Below are 13426 nucleotides of genomic sequence, written 5' to 3'. Positions count from 1 at the left end.
AAAGAATGCATTTCATTTACATACTACAATTCAAATTTCTGAGGGATGTGAGCAAAAATTAATGAAAAGAAGCAAACTTGTCTAGCACCTGAAATTAAGGGAGATTTAATGTGTACCCAAATTATGAACCAATAAAAAGTGAGGAACAATAAAAACACACCTCAATTACCAATGCATTATATCATTTTTTAAAAATTACTAGGAATTGTCTTGCAGTCACCCAAAATCACTTGGGTAACATCCAGTTTCAATAACCATGGGACGCTAGGCATACATAGAGTTTTCCAGGAACACTGGAGGCAGTACTGAATAATCAGAAACCACAATTTTTTTTGTGAAAGAGAAAGACATGTATTTCATATTCTCATTTTAGCAGGATACTAGTTTTAATTATACAATTTTTCAAGATCAATACACAGAAATCAATCCTTGTTGACAGGGCTAAGCAAGTTCAATAGTAACTTCAGCACAATATACACCCACTTCCAAAAATTTCATTGTAGTCGATAAACTTATGCCATCTTATTGTTTGTTTAACTATCCTAATATGGGGATGAATTCATATTTTCTTTATATTTGTTTCTCTTTTAAATTATTGGTTTCTCTCTTAATGGCTTCATGTACTAAAGATAGTTAGCCTGAAGCCAGGACATCCTCTTCAGCAAAATAGGCTGGGCACAACTGATCCAAAACTTCCCAATTATAGAATCTGAAAAAAATGATGACATTGCACTTAAAGAGAAGCCGAGATCAAGAACCAAAGTCAGGCCACATTGACCTAACGTTTAATCCACCAACAACCATGCCATTGCTATCAGTTACTTCTATGGATTCCTGATCTAAGAATAATCCTTTAAGTCAACTGTTTAGTCCATTTCATTCCTACCACTGCCAATGAGAATCAGAATTCCTTATTCCCCTTCTATAGAATTTTTAGCAATATGCTTAAACATTACAGTGGAAAGAAAACATTTCCCAGATAAGCAAGTTCTTGCACCAAGATTTAATTTATAAATAACAATAATTCACTAACATAACAATTAACAATAAAGATTTAAACTGTGACATTGTCACTCCTTCAATTGAAGGACGAATTAAAGAGAAAACATTTCTGTAGTTTTAAAACCTAACATATGTACACGCACAAAAGAGATACTGTCTCTCAACATGAAAGGAAATCAGATTTTTTAAAACTATAAAAGTCTGCCTATGATCAGCATGGAATGTCACAGTGACAAACACATTTTAGACCCATTAGCAAGGCAGCGTAAGAATTTCAAACCATCAAAGATTCATTGGCAAATCTTCATAAGGTTCCTTTATTTATTCCAGCAATTGGAAAAATACAGTCTATAAATGTGTCTCCAAGTACACAGACAGCGTCTTTAACATTAAATCCCCTCATCTGTTGTTTATTTGTTGAGTTCTGGAAAACTCTCCACCAAACATTTTCAATTCAAAACTGAGGCATACAAATGGAAAGCATTTTTGCTTTTCTTTTTTTTCATTATGTAGATTTGTAGATAATTCTCAACATCCTTCCACCTTTAACATAAATGAGAAATTAATTAAAGGAACAGGATCTAGTTTTATTGGCTATCCCAAAAAGGAATTGAAATGTGCTAACTCTTCAAGCATAGTAGCAATATCTATTGTACTAACTGCAGCTATCTTACATAAAAGATCTTTTTCTCATTATGTCATAATCTTCTCAAACTAGTTATTTTCTAAACACATGCTCAAATGAGAGCCAACTTTTTAACTTCAAGAATATTTTTGTAACCATACGCCAAGCATCATGTACAAACTATTCAACGATCAGTTCCTTCTGATATGTCCTACCCAAAACAGCACCAATTTTCCATAAATTGTCCCCATCCAGTTTGAGATCTGTTCCCACTTCATATTTTTTTTTATTGGAAGTGAATCATTCAAACTGAGAAAAACCAACCCCAACTTTCAAGGGCATAAACAGATAATGCAGGTCTCTGGTTTAGTGATCAATTTTAATTCCTCTTCCTTCATTGGTCAGCCAACACCCTCTTTAAGAAGCAGTTTAACATGGAGAGCGCCAGACAATATTAGTTTTATTCTCATACCCTTGAAATCAACTCTTTTTTTCAAAGACACCCAAAGCCCCAATGGAGAACTCAACTGAACGCATGGGTTCTATTATCAGGAGACTATACAAAACTAATGGCTTTACAGATGAGTTCATGCAGAGATGCGTCCCACATTCTCACAACTGCTGAATAAAGTGTCTTGTGAATTCTATACTGAATTTATTAGGGTCCATCTTATACAGCATATATTGGCTTTAGCTTTAGGTTGTTCCAAACAGTGGTGTTATTTATGTATTGCATTATATATTTAAATCTCATGGCAAAGAGATGTAATGGTCAAAATGCAAATAAAAAAAATGGGCATCAACATCTGATTTCTATCACCACAATCTCAAGGGAAGAGCAGAAATGAACCTCAGTCCAATAACTGTGGCAGTATATTGAACATTGTTTAGTAAACAATAATTTTCTCAGTAATCTTAATTTAAGAGTGTTAGCCACTTTTTTTTAATTTAGGCAGTTGCACTTTTGTTCTTTAAGTGACACAGGTGCATCATTTGGTCCAGCAGATACTCTTGAAGGCTCTTAATAAATTACTTCCCTGTTCCACAATAGATTTGGCAGTTGGATAATTGACTTCTTTGCACATCAAAGTCTTCCCATGTGAAATTGCCTGATTTCCTTTCTTCCGGACATTAAAATATAACCTAAAAGCAGAAACACATTGGACAACTTATTCTAAGCAGTAGGCTGAACATGAAATTGGAATCACACTGTAATCTTTACCCATATGGTAATGTATTAGTTGCTCTGAAGTGAAATACAGCTGTTTGCCATACCAAGTAAAATGAATTCAGATGTACGGTCTGCGAAGCCCATTTTAACAACCAATTCTGCACTATAACTAACTATATCAACATTACCACAGACAAATCACCAATTCTGAAGCTTCCGCGTAAAACAAAATTGATCAGGCCTTAGAAGTTGTCTCAGTTACTATAAATTTCCAATTTTCTAAAACACATGTTAAAAACACTAAACCTTTTGAGAATTCAAGACATTTCAGGCATAAATGTGGATTATTTTCTAATATAAGACTGCACCAGGAACCACTTACAGAACTTGTATCATACAGCATCTGAAATTAATCACAATTACACCTTAATTTACTCCACTAATTATGTACATTTTCCCTAGTAATTTATCTATTTGGGTAGTGAATAATATTTTGGAAAGTGCTTCAGTTTGCTCAAAACTGTGAGTCACTCAAATGGCTTACTAACATTTCAGCAACCACTGGTCATTATAAAAACCTAAAAGGTAGCTCCCCATTGATTCAGGCATTTTATCCACAACATAGTTCAGCTATGTAAACTATACAGTTCTACGGTTCACTATGTGTCCAGTTAGTTGATCCTAGAAGAAACTCTAAATATCTGCACCGCACAGCAAGATCAGAGCTAGCTGATACAGTCATTAAGCAACATTTCCATCGCTAAGAGAACTAAACATCCCAGCACTTCCACCACTAATATTAGAGAAAGCATTCCAAAATGAACTGCAAATGAAGCATCAGACGAGTTCTGGCAAGCTGTGGTATGGTATCATGAGGATAAAAGTTTCACCCATCAGCCAAAGGCAGGAGTTAAATGAAGAAAAAGGAGTTGTCAAACACTATAAGTTGCCCAAATGGCAGCAATGACAAATCTAAAAATCAGGTTAGTCATATGAGGGAAAAATTAAGAGAGATGAAAGAAAGAGGACAACTTTCCCTCTGAAAACAAAGCCATGAGATGCAATTTCGAAGTTAAAATGCAACAGAAAAACTTGCAATGAGAGCCCAAGTTGTAACTGAGAGACTTAATCAAATCAATCTATGAATGAAACTTCTATCACATACTTATTACAACACAGAAGGAAGCCAATTAGTCCATCGATTCTATGTCAGCTCCAGCAAAGCAATCTCATCAGTCCCATTCTTTGACTTATTCCCCTGTAGCACTACAATTTATTCTTTCTCACATGCCCACCGAATTTCCTTTCTCAATAAAAACAGAAAATGCTAGAAAAACTCAGAAAATCAGACAGCATCAGTAGAAAGACAAACAGAATCAATATTTAAGGTCAAAGAACTTTTGTCATAACTGGGAGAAGGAGAAAACAATTAAAAGTTGTAGTAAGGGTAGGGGAAAGAAAAGATAGGACAAGGTGAATATCTCTGATACGGTGAGATCAGAATAGCTGTAGATGAAGTCATATGGTTGATAGGTTATTGAGGGCCATTGGTGAAAGAACACAAAGAAATGAAAAAGATGCAAAAGGCAGAGCTGCAGGAAATGTCCAGCAGGTCAAACTATACTAATGGGGAAAAAAAAGCTGAACCAATGTTACAAATTGATGACCTACAGAAGAGCTATCTAGTTCTGATACATACAGAGTAAATAAGTCATCAGAAGTTGAAGCATTCAATATAAAGACCAGAAGGCTATAACATGACCAGATGGAAGATGAAGTGCTGTTCCTCAAGCTAACACGGGCCTCATTACAAAAGTGCTGGAGGCAACAAAGAGGTCAGAACGGGAGTGGGCTGGAGAGTTAAAGCAACAGAAAGGTCAAGGTCAGCCCTGCAGTACAGATGCTCCATACAGCAGTCACCCAATCAGCATTTGGATTCTCAATGTAGAGAAAACAACATCATGAACACCAAATGCAGTACTCTAGATTGGAAGAAGTGCTAGTGAATTGCTGCTTCACATGGAAGGACTTTTAGGATCCATAGATGGTGGGAATGAAAGAAATAAAAGGACAGGTGTTGCATCTTCAGCAGTTGCATAGCTAAATGCCATGAGATTATGAAGGGAATGGTCTCTTTGAAAGGCTGATAGGGGAGGGGAGGGGAAGACATCCGGTGGTGGAATATTGTTGAAGGTGGCGGAAGCTGCAGAAGGTCATCAGCCATGTCTGGTGGTGGAATCTTGTTGAAGCTGCAGAAGGTCATCAGATGAATGCGGAGAGTGGTGGGGTCAAACATTAAGTTCAGAAGAACTCCATCCTTGATCTGTCCAGAAGGTGATGGCATTAGAGCAGAGGTGCAGGAAATAGATGAGATACATCAAAGGCTGTCAACTTTGGTAGATGGGAAGTCACGGGTTAGAAAGAAGGGAGACATCTCAAAGGCTCCTGCATGGAAAGTCTTGTCATTGGAGCAACTATGACAGAGATGGAGGAACTAGGAGAATGGAATGCAGTCCTTACAAGAGGCAGGGTGGGACAATAGTATAGTCAAGATAGTTGTGGGAGTCTGTAAGCTAGTAATTGATGTTTGTCACTAGACTATCCCGAGATGGAAACAGAGAAATCCAGAATGGGAAGGGAAAAATCAGCAATGGACCATGTGAAAATGAGAGCAGAGTGGAAGTTTGTAGCAAAGATTATAACATTTCAAATTTTGTAAGAATGCAGGAAAGAGCACCAATGTGTCATCAATGTACCAAGACAAGAGTTAAGGAAAGGGGCCTAAGCAAGGCTGAAACAAAAATTATTCCACGTAGCCCACAAAAAGACAAGCATACAGTACCTTGGACTTATGCGAGTTCCCATAGCTACCTCTTTGAGCAGGACAAAGTGAAAAAGAAATCATTCGATCTAAGAAGTGAGTGTATTGGTGCAGATTTCCCCTTCTTGACTTTTTTTGTCACCTATCGATAATAAGGGGTAATTTATACAATAGCCAATTAACCTACCGGCAGACCTTTGCGATGTGGGAGGAAAATGTAGCACCCCAAGAAAATCCACAAAGGCAAACAAGGTCCCTGGAGGTGTGAAGCAGCAACACTGTGCTGTGCCACCCTCCATTATGAACATTTTACTACATTCATAATTTTGCTTAAGTTTGTAAAGAAATAAACAAATATTTCATTTTTGGTAGTACTAAACTGCATTGTTCATTAATGCAATGGTTTGGAAAAGACAAATCTCCTGGAAGTTAGTAATTGAATGCAGCATCTCTGATAAAAAAAACCACTCCTCACGTGCAAATACATAAAGACTATATATAAAGAGAAAAGGATGAATATATCTGATATAGTAATAAGAACTGAAAACAAGTTTATGTGGCCAAGTTGCCACACAAAGTTTCAATATTAAAATGCTTACTGAGATTGCAAATGCTTCTTAATACTGCCTTTCAGCTTATAAACGCTACATACATGTTAAAATAAGTGAAAATGGCATTCAATAGTTTAGGTGTGAAATAAATACAAATAAACTAATAGGATTTTCCACAAAAGATCTTAATACTAGAGATTACTAGCTCATTTTACTAGCTTATAGTCTGACTGAAATGGTATGGCAAGCAAATTGGTATAGCCTCTCTCAGGTGTTGAATGTCTTAATCATTTCTAATCACTACGAAAATGTATTTGACAATACACAACTCTTAATTATAACTGTAGCTTCAAATAAAAAATGTTTTTTTTTACTAGGCAACCCATTGAGACTGCAATGATGTTACATGACATCATATACAATCACAACATAACTGACACTCAAAAATAAAACTGCAATTATAATAACTTGCCCTCAAGCACAGAAATTTAAAAAACTGTTACTAAAGGAACTCACATGCATTAAGTAAATCTAATCCTTCACTTTCTAAAAAAGAGTAGCTTGAAAGGAAATACAAGTTACAGAAAAAAAATTGCTGCACAAGCAAGGAATTTATATTTTCCAAATCCATTCTTTTTTTTTAAATTTTATTTACAGCGTGGTAACAGGCTCTTCCGGCCCAATGAGTCCACACCGCCCATTTTAACCCCCGAATTAACCTACCCGTACGTCTTTAGAACGTGGGAGGAAACCAGAGCGCCCGGCGGAAACCCACGCAGACACAGGAGAACATACAAACTCCTTACAGTGATGGGAATCGAACCCCGATTGCTGGCGCTGTAATAGCATTGTGCTAACTGCTACGCTACCGTGCCGCCCATTGCATTGCATTGCATGTTCATAGTTCAATGGTAATGAATTTTAATTTAGCAATGTTAGTCAGGTTCAGAAATAGCATTAAGTATCGCAAACTAACCTAATTTAACTCAAAAATTCTGCAGAGATGTTTTTACCTTAACAAACTGTTTTCATTAGTGAATCGTTGGTAGATTGAGCCCAATAACACTGTCAATTCTGAACAGCTACGCAACTGCAACTAAAATAAAAATTTTTAAACTTTTTTAAGACACAGAATGAAGATTGGAACACACACCTGAGAAAAGGCAGTTATACAAAGAACTTCAAAGTATAAAATAATCACATTTTTGAACTTCGACTGAACATTAAAACACTTTTCTGTTGAATGGCAATCCACACATTCTTTTAGAGTTACAGAGATTATTAGGTAATAGCTATAATTCAGTGTGTATGCAAGATACTGCAGATGCTGAAATTCTAAAATAAAAATATAAAATCCAGGAAAATCACAGCAGGCCAATCAGTATCTGCGGTGTCAGAACAAAGTTAACATTTCAGGTTGGCAGCCCCTCATCAGCACTCATGATGAAAGATTTTCTGATTAGAGACCATCAATCTGAAACATTAACATGTTTTCCTCTCTCTTTTGATGCTACCTGCTCTGCTAAGCATTTTGAACATTCTCTGTTTTTATTACAGCTCAGTACACTATTAAGATGTCTTCTACACCTCAAAGGTGAGGGATTTTTTTTAAAACAGTGGGACTGTCTTAGAAAAACCTAAAGTTCTCCTCAGATTACTGATTTCTGAAGGTATCCCCAGAAAGGATCCTGGGAAAGAACAAGGAATCACAGTTGCAACCTCTTGATTTCCATGTTTTAACAATACAAGTCAATACTTCAGATAACCCTCAGTGTTACGATGGTGAACACCGACAGTTTTGTCATCATTACAACCACAAATTGCATACTACTAGCACCTCTAAAAAAATATAACTTCCCAGACCAAGTGACTGGACACAATTCTTTCATCCCTGTCTGCCCAAACTTCACATTTCAAAATATCAGGCAAAATATTTCCATTAAAACACAAGAAATTCAATCTTGCTAGTTTCAATTTACAGCTATATTTCCTAAGAAGCACAAATGTAAAAGCTAGCTTGGAACTTGCGGAGATCAGCAATAAACAATCAGCGCCCAGGAAAGCCAGAATTTATAACCTGCTTATCTTGATGTTTGGAGAGGACATTCTAAAAACTCAAGTCTAAAATTACATTGACAACACTATAATTATGAAAATGCAATTGGCAAGCTTCTCTTTCTAATGCAAAAGATTGAGACCATAAAAATACATACAAAAGATGTAGGAAACAACTCTGGCAACAAGAAGGCTGAATAAAAATGGCACTTTAGCTTCACAAATAACAAGCTGGCTTCAGCAAACATTAATTCAAGAGTGAAGACATTCACATACAGCAATGTTTCTAAATAAAAAAGATAAATCAATTATGCATAAGCTTCTTCAGGAGAACAAAAAAAATTTCAGCACAACTTTGTGATTGGCTCATATTTACATCCACTGTCAACATTCAAATTTTGGTCTAACGTACAATCTAATGCCAAATGGCCAACCTGATAACACAGAGATGCTTTGTAGGTTTGAGAGATGAGGTAGAACGAGGCACTATCAGCATATGGAATCTGAATTTGTTCCTGAAAGTTAAATAACAGAGAAATAAGGGACAGTAACCAGCCAGTAGATGATCCAGAGAGAGGTCTGTATCAATTAGTCAAACTCAGCAGTAAAAGCAAAAACCCTCCATATGAAGTGCTACCTTGAAGGGGAAAATCCAACAATAGTGAGAGAGACAGAGAGAGACAGAGAGAGCACATACATGTGTGCAAACTGGAGGCTTAGGTAAAGATGGAAATAAACAACATTGGAGCCATGCTTCCAGGAACAGACAGAAGAGAAAGCAAAAAAAAGACCAAGTTAGAAAGAAAAAAAAGTGACTCTGAAAACCAAATGTAAAATTCCCTCAAAATAATTATATTCTTCCTTTATTAAAGCACAGATTTGCTTATATTACTTTCCAAAACAGTTTCTTAAAAGTTTATTTTTTCATGTCATTGCTTAATCCCTGAAGGTACCAAACACAAATCACTGAAGGTTCTCTTTAAACCCACATCCTAACTCTTAGGCCATGTGATGTACTCCTCTTTCCAATTTTTGCAAACATGCTGAGTCCATGAACAGAAAATATTTTCCGTGGAATGGCAAGGTTCCGTTCAAGAGAAAAGAACAGGAGTCAGTACTAGAAAACTAAAAGTGTGCAATTAAACCACCCAGCCAAAGCTGCAGAAACTATAGGGCTTACCAAAAACTGTGCAGGGAAGAAACATCAAAAATCAAAAGATGAATACCTCATGCCCCCCCCCAAAAACAAGATCTTTCACTCATTCATCCAAAACCAATTACATTTACTTAATTAATGGCTGTTTACCACATTTTCCTCTTCCTGGAATTATAATAAACAGAAAATGCCTTTTTCGTTTGGTTTCTGAAGTCAGCTGTACAGCAAACTGGAAGCACTCAATTTGTGCCAGGCCTTGCAAAGGTTTTTGGGTGAAGGTTTCATGTAAAAATAAGGTTGGTTACATTTCTCAGGCTAGTAAAGGAAAAAAAATTAACAGATTTGGCTGTAGACACACTGAAGTTTTTTATAAGTTTATTTACCAGAACTGATTTGTGTCAAAACCTGCTCATCGTGAACACATCTTCCTAACGTCAATTCCAAGAACTAATTTATCCTTCTAAAGCATATAATTAAGGAAAGTTAAGAGCATAGTAACTTATCATTCCGTGCAATGGAAGCCAGACAGTTACAAAACCCACTGTCACACTAAGATCCATTACTATCAATAGTGTAGTTCCAGCCATAGTTTTAATTCTCACTCAATGTTAAAGCATTTTTTTTTGTTTTACACACATCAGTTGCGACCACATTCCCATATAACAGAATCAGATTTTCTACTCCCCCCATAAAACATGAAATCAGTAAACATTTGGTATTCATTCAATCAGCAAACAGCAGATTTGAAAGAACGTTTTGCTGTCAATCTTCAAACTGTGAAGCTGCTCCAGAGTTTTGTTTCCCTGCTGAGTGTCTAAATAATAAAATCTATTAAAAAGAGCAAGTTTGCTTAATTAGGATCATAGCATTTTCATATGTAATGAATCCATCTAACTACAAGCTGTGCCTGAATGCTTAAATATCCACATGTCATACGAATTTTTATCTTAAAGATTTTCACAAGGATAATCATTTGATAGTGTTAAAACCCGTTGCCTACAAAAAAAAGTGGAGTTTTGCTGTGCACTATCACTTTCTTGGGTAAAAGTAAAACACTTTTTATTAAAAGTGTACTTTCGATTTGATAATAAATATCAACAAAATAATTGGGCAAAAGAAAGTTGCAGCAGTACAATTCATTTCATTCTTAATTTTTACCATGCTAGCTTCCAAAAAATACAGTTCAAAGCATGGCAATAAACGTGATATGGACTTTCTGTATTTTCCTGTGGTTTGATCTAATGCCTTGATCTTGATTAACACAAAGCAAGTTTTTATAAAGTGCCAGGAAATCTCGATGCCCTATAACTGTTTGCGAGCGTTGGACATAATTGCTGCAAAACGGTTAAGGCACCAGAATTGCATTAATAAAAATTATTGGCATGAAGCTTGAAAACTAAAATAACAACTCTGAAAAGGAATGGTCACACTCAGTTGTTCCTAATCTTAAAGAACTTGAAACCTCCAACCAAAGAACTCATATTAGGAATTATATATGAGATTTTTTCAAACTGCTACACTCCACAGAACTTGTCTGTCTCCTTTGTAATCTCAAAACAATAAAACAGACCTTCAAAATTCACATTTTAATGTAATTTTCACCCCTTTCAGACACAAACGTCCAGAGTCTCCTCTCAAAAAAGCCGACACACAAAGCTTCCTGCATGTTTAACTGGAAGGTGCTCACTGATCCATCAGGTCAGTTTTTCTCCTAACAGTCCATCATAAAATGTTTTTGTCTCTAATAAACTATTAATCTCAAAAATCGATTTTGGTAAAATATTTATCTGTTACTCTGAACACTAAGAATCAATGTAGTTATAAACCAGTGATTTTTGAATTTTGTGAAATACAAGCAATTTTAAAACTGCGTGCACATAATTAGTCTTCAACATTACGTTATTCCTTCCCTAGCTGCAATGGTCTTAAAATGACATTTTCCTCAGTTAACAGATAAACATGTAATTAAAATGAGGAAAATCTAAAAGAAATTGATAGCTTCTGTAGAATTAAATACCATAAAATGAGCCACATACAATTAACACCCATTCAAAGGAGAGATTGTGGGCAGACAAAGCAGTAAATTTACAGATTATTCAATCTACCTCAATTTTAAATAGTGGTTAAATCACCATGGTTTGACAAAATAAATTGTTTTTGAATTAATGCTTGTCACAAGATAAGCAAATATAAATTAGAAAAATAATAGGGCATGGAAAAAGAATGGAGGATTGGTAGTTCTAGTCTCATCTCTTTCCCCATTTAATTCTCATTTCCAATCCCAATCATGTAGGGGAATGCCCAGGTGAACGTACAGGTCCATTCAGTGTGATGGAATTGATATAATGGACCATATGGCAGCCAACTGAAGGCTGAAAATGGTTTGTTGGCCTCTTAACCATAGGAAATATGTGGCCTACTGCAAAGCCAATACATCATTACAGATAAATAGACAAAAAGCAATTGTGATTAAAACAAGATGACAAAACTGTCAGGTAGTTTACAAACACAAAAGGTGGCCTTTCAATCGATATATTTAAGTCACTGCAAGCTCTCTAACCACGCTAATCCCATTCCCCTGCACTCTCCAATGTAAATCACAAATGTTCAGTGGAAAAGTGGGATTAGTTAAATCACTAAGACTTATTAATGGAAACCATACTTGGTATCTAACATGAATTACTTAGACCTAGATTGGTTGACAGAGTACTACAGATCTTTTTATTTATCATTCCCAAGTACTCATCACCTTATTCTAATCTCTTTAGCTTTTTAAATTGAGTTCTCTTTTGAATATTTATTTGTCACATTTTCACATTTTCTGTGAATACCTTCTGTCAAATACTTATCTTCCTTTGTAAAAACTTAGAAAAAAAATGAACCATTCACACCAATCCTTCACTCAAAACACAATATCAACATCTTTACCCAAGTATTCTCTTCCTATATTGACAAGTTAATCCTTACACTATTTTAAAAATCATTACATCATTTTTCAAGTCTTATTTTGCATATCTTAGTGGAATTATTAACTTCCCATGTCAGTTATCAAACATTACAAGTATGGATGAAGATCATTTAAAAAAAACAAAAGTTGCATTTTTACAGCTTCTTTCATGACCTCAAGACAACCAAAAGAGCTTTACTATCTAATTAATTACTATTGCAGCACTATCACTGTGCAATTTGCACACAGCAAGCTCTCATGACAAGATAACTTGTTTTTGAGAAACTGATTTAGGGATAACCACCTATAATATCAACCAAGTTATTGGGATAACTCCTTTGCTCTTCTTCAAAATAGTCCTACAAGAAGCAAAGCAGAGCATCGGTATAACATCTTGGCCTAAAAAGAGGCTTATTAATGGAACAATCCAATAACCTCCAACAATCTAGCACTCCTTCAGTACTGTTTGGAACTGGATTTTTGTGTCAAAATCCTTGAAGGCTTTAAATTACAACTTTCTAACTCAAAACATACAAAATGAACTACAGCTGACACTGCATTCCTATCCAAAGGCACGTCAAATTGATTCTTAAATGTATCTAGGGCATCCATGCCATCAGACATAGAAGTTCATTTCAGGTATCTATTCCTCACTTCAAGAAGAGTTTTTGCCAATAGGAAAATTATCTTTCCTGGTTTAACATCATGTCCCCATGTTCTACTTCCACAAGTTAATCTAAAATAATATTCTAAACATCTATTTTTCATTTAACCTTTTTAAAACTGTTTTTTTCAGTTCCCAGGCATCAACCATTTGGTTGGTCTGGAGTCACTTGCAGGCCAGACCAAGTAAGGATGGCAGATTTCCTTCCTTGAAGGACCTTGATGAACCAGAGAGGTTTTCACAGCAATCCAGTCATTTGCTGTTAATAAGGCTAGTTTTCTTTTAAACTCCAGATTTTATTTTAATTCAGATTTTACTTGAATTTAAATTTTGCAGCTGGTTCAATTTGAACTCATGTCATTGGATCATCAATCCAGAACACTGGTCCACTAATTTAAACATCATACCATCTAATCCCCATGAAGTCATGCCTG

At 35.6% G+C, this 13426-nt stretch overlaps 2 protein-coding genes across 8 annotated transcripts in view; one reads left to right on the top strand and one right to left on the bottom strand.

Moving 5' to 3' along the window:
• runx2a (RUNX family transcription factor 2a) overlaps nt 1–13426 on the top strand; it is a 140651-nt gene that overhangs the window by 54349 nt on the left and 72876 nt on the right. The window contains exon 1 of one of the 2 annotated variants that reach the window (XM_052024361.1): nt 11016–11079. The exons of the other annotated variant lie outside the window; for it this stretch is intronic. Coding sequence (XP_051880321.1) covers nt 11046–11079 — 34 coding nt within the window. The 5' untranslated portion in view covers nt 11016–11045. Of the gene's footprint in view, nt 1–11015; nt 11080–13426 lie in introns of those variants that run through there. 2 annotated transcript variants of the gene reach the window in all.
• Nucleotides 1–13426, bottom strand: part of supt3h (SPT3 homolog, SAGA and STAGA complex component) — a 320780-nt gene that overhangs the window by 304601 nt on the left and 2753 nt on the right. The window contains exon 2 of one of the 6 annotated variants that reach the window (XM_052024364.1): nt 7184–7266. The exons of the other annotated variants lie outside the window; for them this stretch is intronic. The gene's annotated coding sequence lies outside the window, so the exon portion shown is untranslated. The remainder of the gene's footprint in view (nt 1–7183; nt 7267–13426) is intronic. 6 annotated transcript variants of the gene reach the window in all.

Source organism: Pristis pectinata, chromosome 10 (assembly GCF_009764475.1).
Source record: "Pristis pectinata isolate sPriPec2 chromosome 10, sPriPec2.1.pri, whole genome shotgun sequence".
In the NCBI taxonomy this organism is placed as follows: Eukaryota; Metazoa; Chordata; class Chondrichthyes; order Rhinopristiformes; family Pristidae; genus Pristis; species Pristis pectinata.
Note: the sequence above shows the minus strand (reverse complement) of the source record. Positions and strands in the feature narration are given on the sequence as shown.